The 860-nt window shown below is 68.8% G+C and overlaps 1 protein-coding gene across 3 annotated transcripts in view; it reads right to left on the bottom strand.

Annotated features, from left to right (window-relative positions):
• ALDH1L1 (aldehyde dehydrogenase 1 family member L1) overlaps window positions 1-860 on the bottom strand; it is a 60547-nt gene that overhangs the window by 23664 nt on the left and 36023 nt on the right. For all 3 annotated transcript variants that reach the window (XR_003548116.1, XM_027768783.1, XM_006169770.3), the window contains one exon: window positions 668-793. Coding sequence is in view for 2 of the 3 variants with exons in the window: in XM_027768783.1 (XP_027624584.1) it covers window positions 668-793 (126 nt within the window). In the remaining variant the exon portion in view is untranslated. The remainder of the gene's footprint in view (window positions 1-667; window positions 794-860) is intronic.

Below are 860 nucleotides of genomic sequence, written 5' to 3'. Positions count from 1 at the left end.
ATTCCTGCTCCTTCTGCCTCAAAGGTTCCCCAGGTCTCAGCTCCAAGGACCCCCGCAGGGAGGTCTCCCCAACCCTCCTGAAGTCACCCCAGCGTCCAGGCCTCCTCCTTCCACACCATTCCACTCCGACACCCACAGCGATGGCTGGAGGGGGCAGGAAAGGTCAGGCCCAAATTCTGGGATGTGACACTGATGAAATGCCGGCTCGGGGGCCAAGTCTCAGAGGGGGATGTGCCCTCTGGCACCACACGGGTAGAGCTGAGTTGGAGCCCAGGGAGTTGGAGCCCAGGACGGCCTGCCTCGCAGCCGCTGCCGGTCACAGCGGGGTGCTCCCTCTCAGACCTTTCTGGAAGGTTCCAGTCCACGTGCCCGCATCACAGGGCAGAGGCTTGCCCTGATCCGGGTAGCCCAGGGCCCCTGTGTCATTTATTTACTGTGGGCAGGGGGTCCCCAGGAGTCAGGGGCAGCCAGGCCCTCCCTAGTAAGGACCCAGCGGGCCGTACCCCAGGCCGCGGTGTGGAGGCGCCGGGCAGGGGCCGCCAGGAGGCCCCCGCGGTACAGAACCAACAGCACCGGGGCCAGCAGCCACGGAGACCCAGTGGGTGCAGCCCGGAGTGTGGGCACAGCCCGGAGTGTGGGCACAGCCGGGTGGCCCAGGCCCTCTCACCCGCACGGCCTCGGCGGTCAGCAGCTCCTCCTCGGTCAGCTCCAGGGCCCCGCCTGCCGGCCCCGTGAAGAAGCGCGAGGCTGGGACCGTCTTGCCGTCCTCTAGCTGGATGTTCCTCACCAGCAGCTGCGGGAGGAAGGGACCGGGCTCCGTGGCCGCACCCGAGGCGGGGCGGGGGGGGTGGGCGCGGGCG

The sequence above is a fragment of the Tupaia chinensis genome, unplaced genomic scaffold (assembly GCF_000334495.1).
Source record: "Tupaia chinensis unplaced genomic scaffold, TupChi_1.0 Scaffold147500_1, whole genome shotgun sequence".
NCBI lineage: Eukaryota > Metazoa > Chordata > Mammalia > Scandentia > Tupaiidae > Tupaia > Tupaia belangeri.
This window is presented reverse-complemented; position numbering and strand designations above follow the sequence as displayed.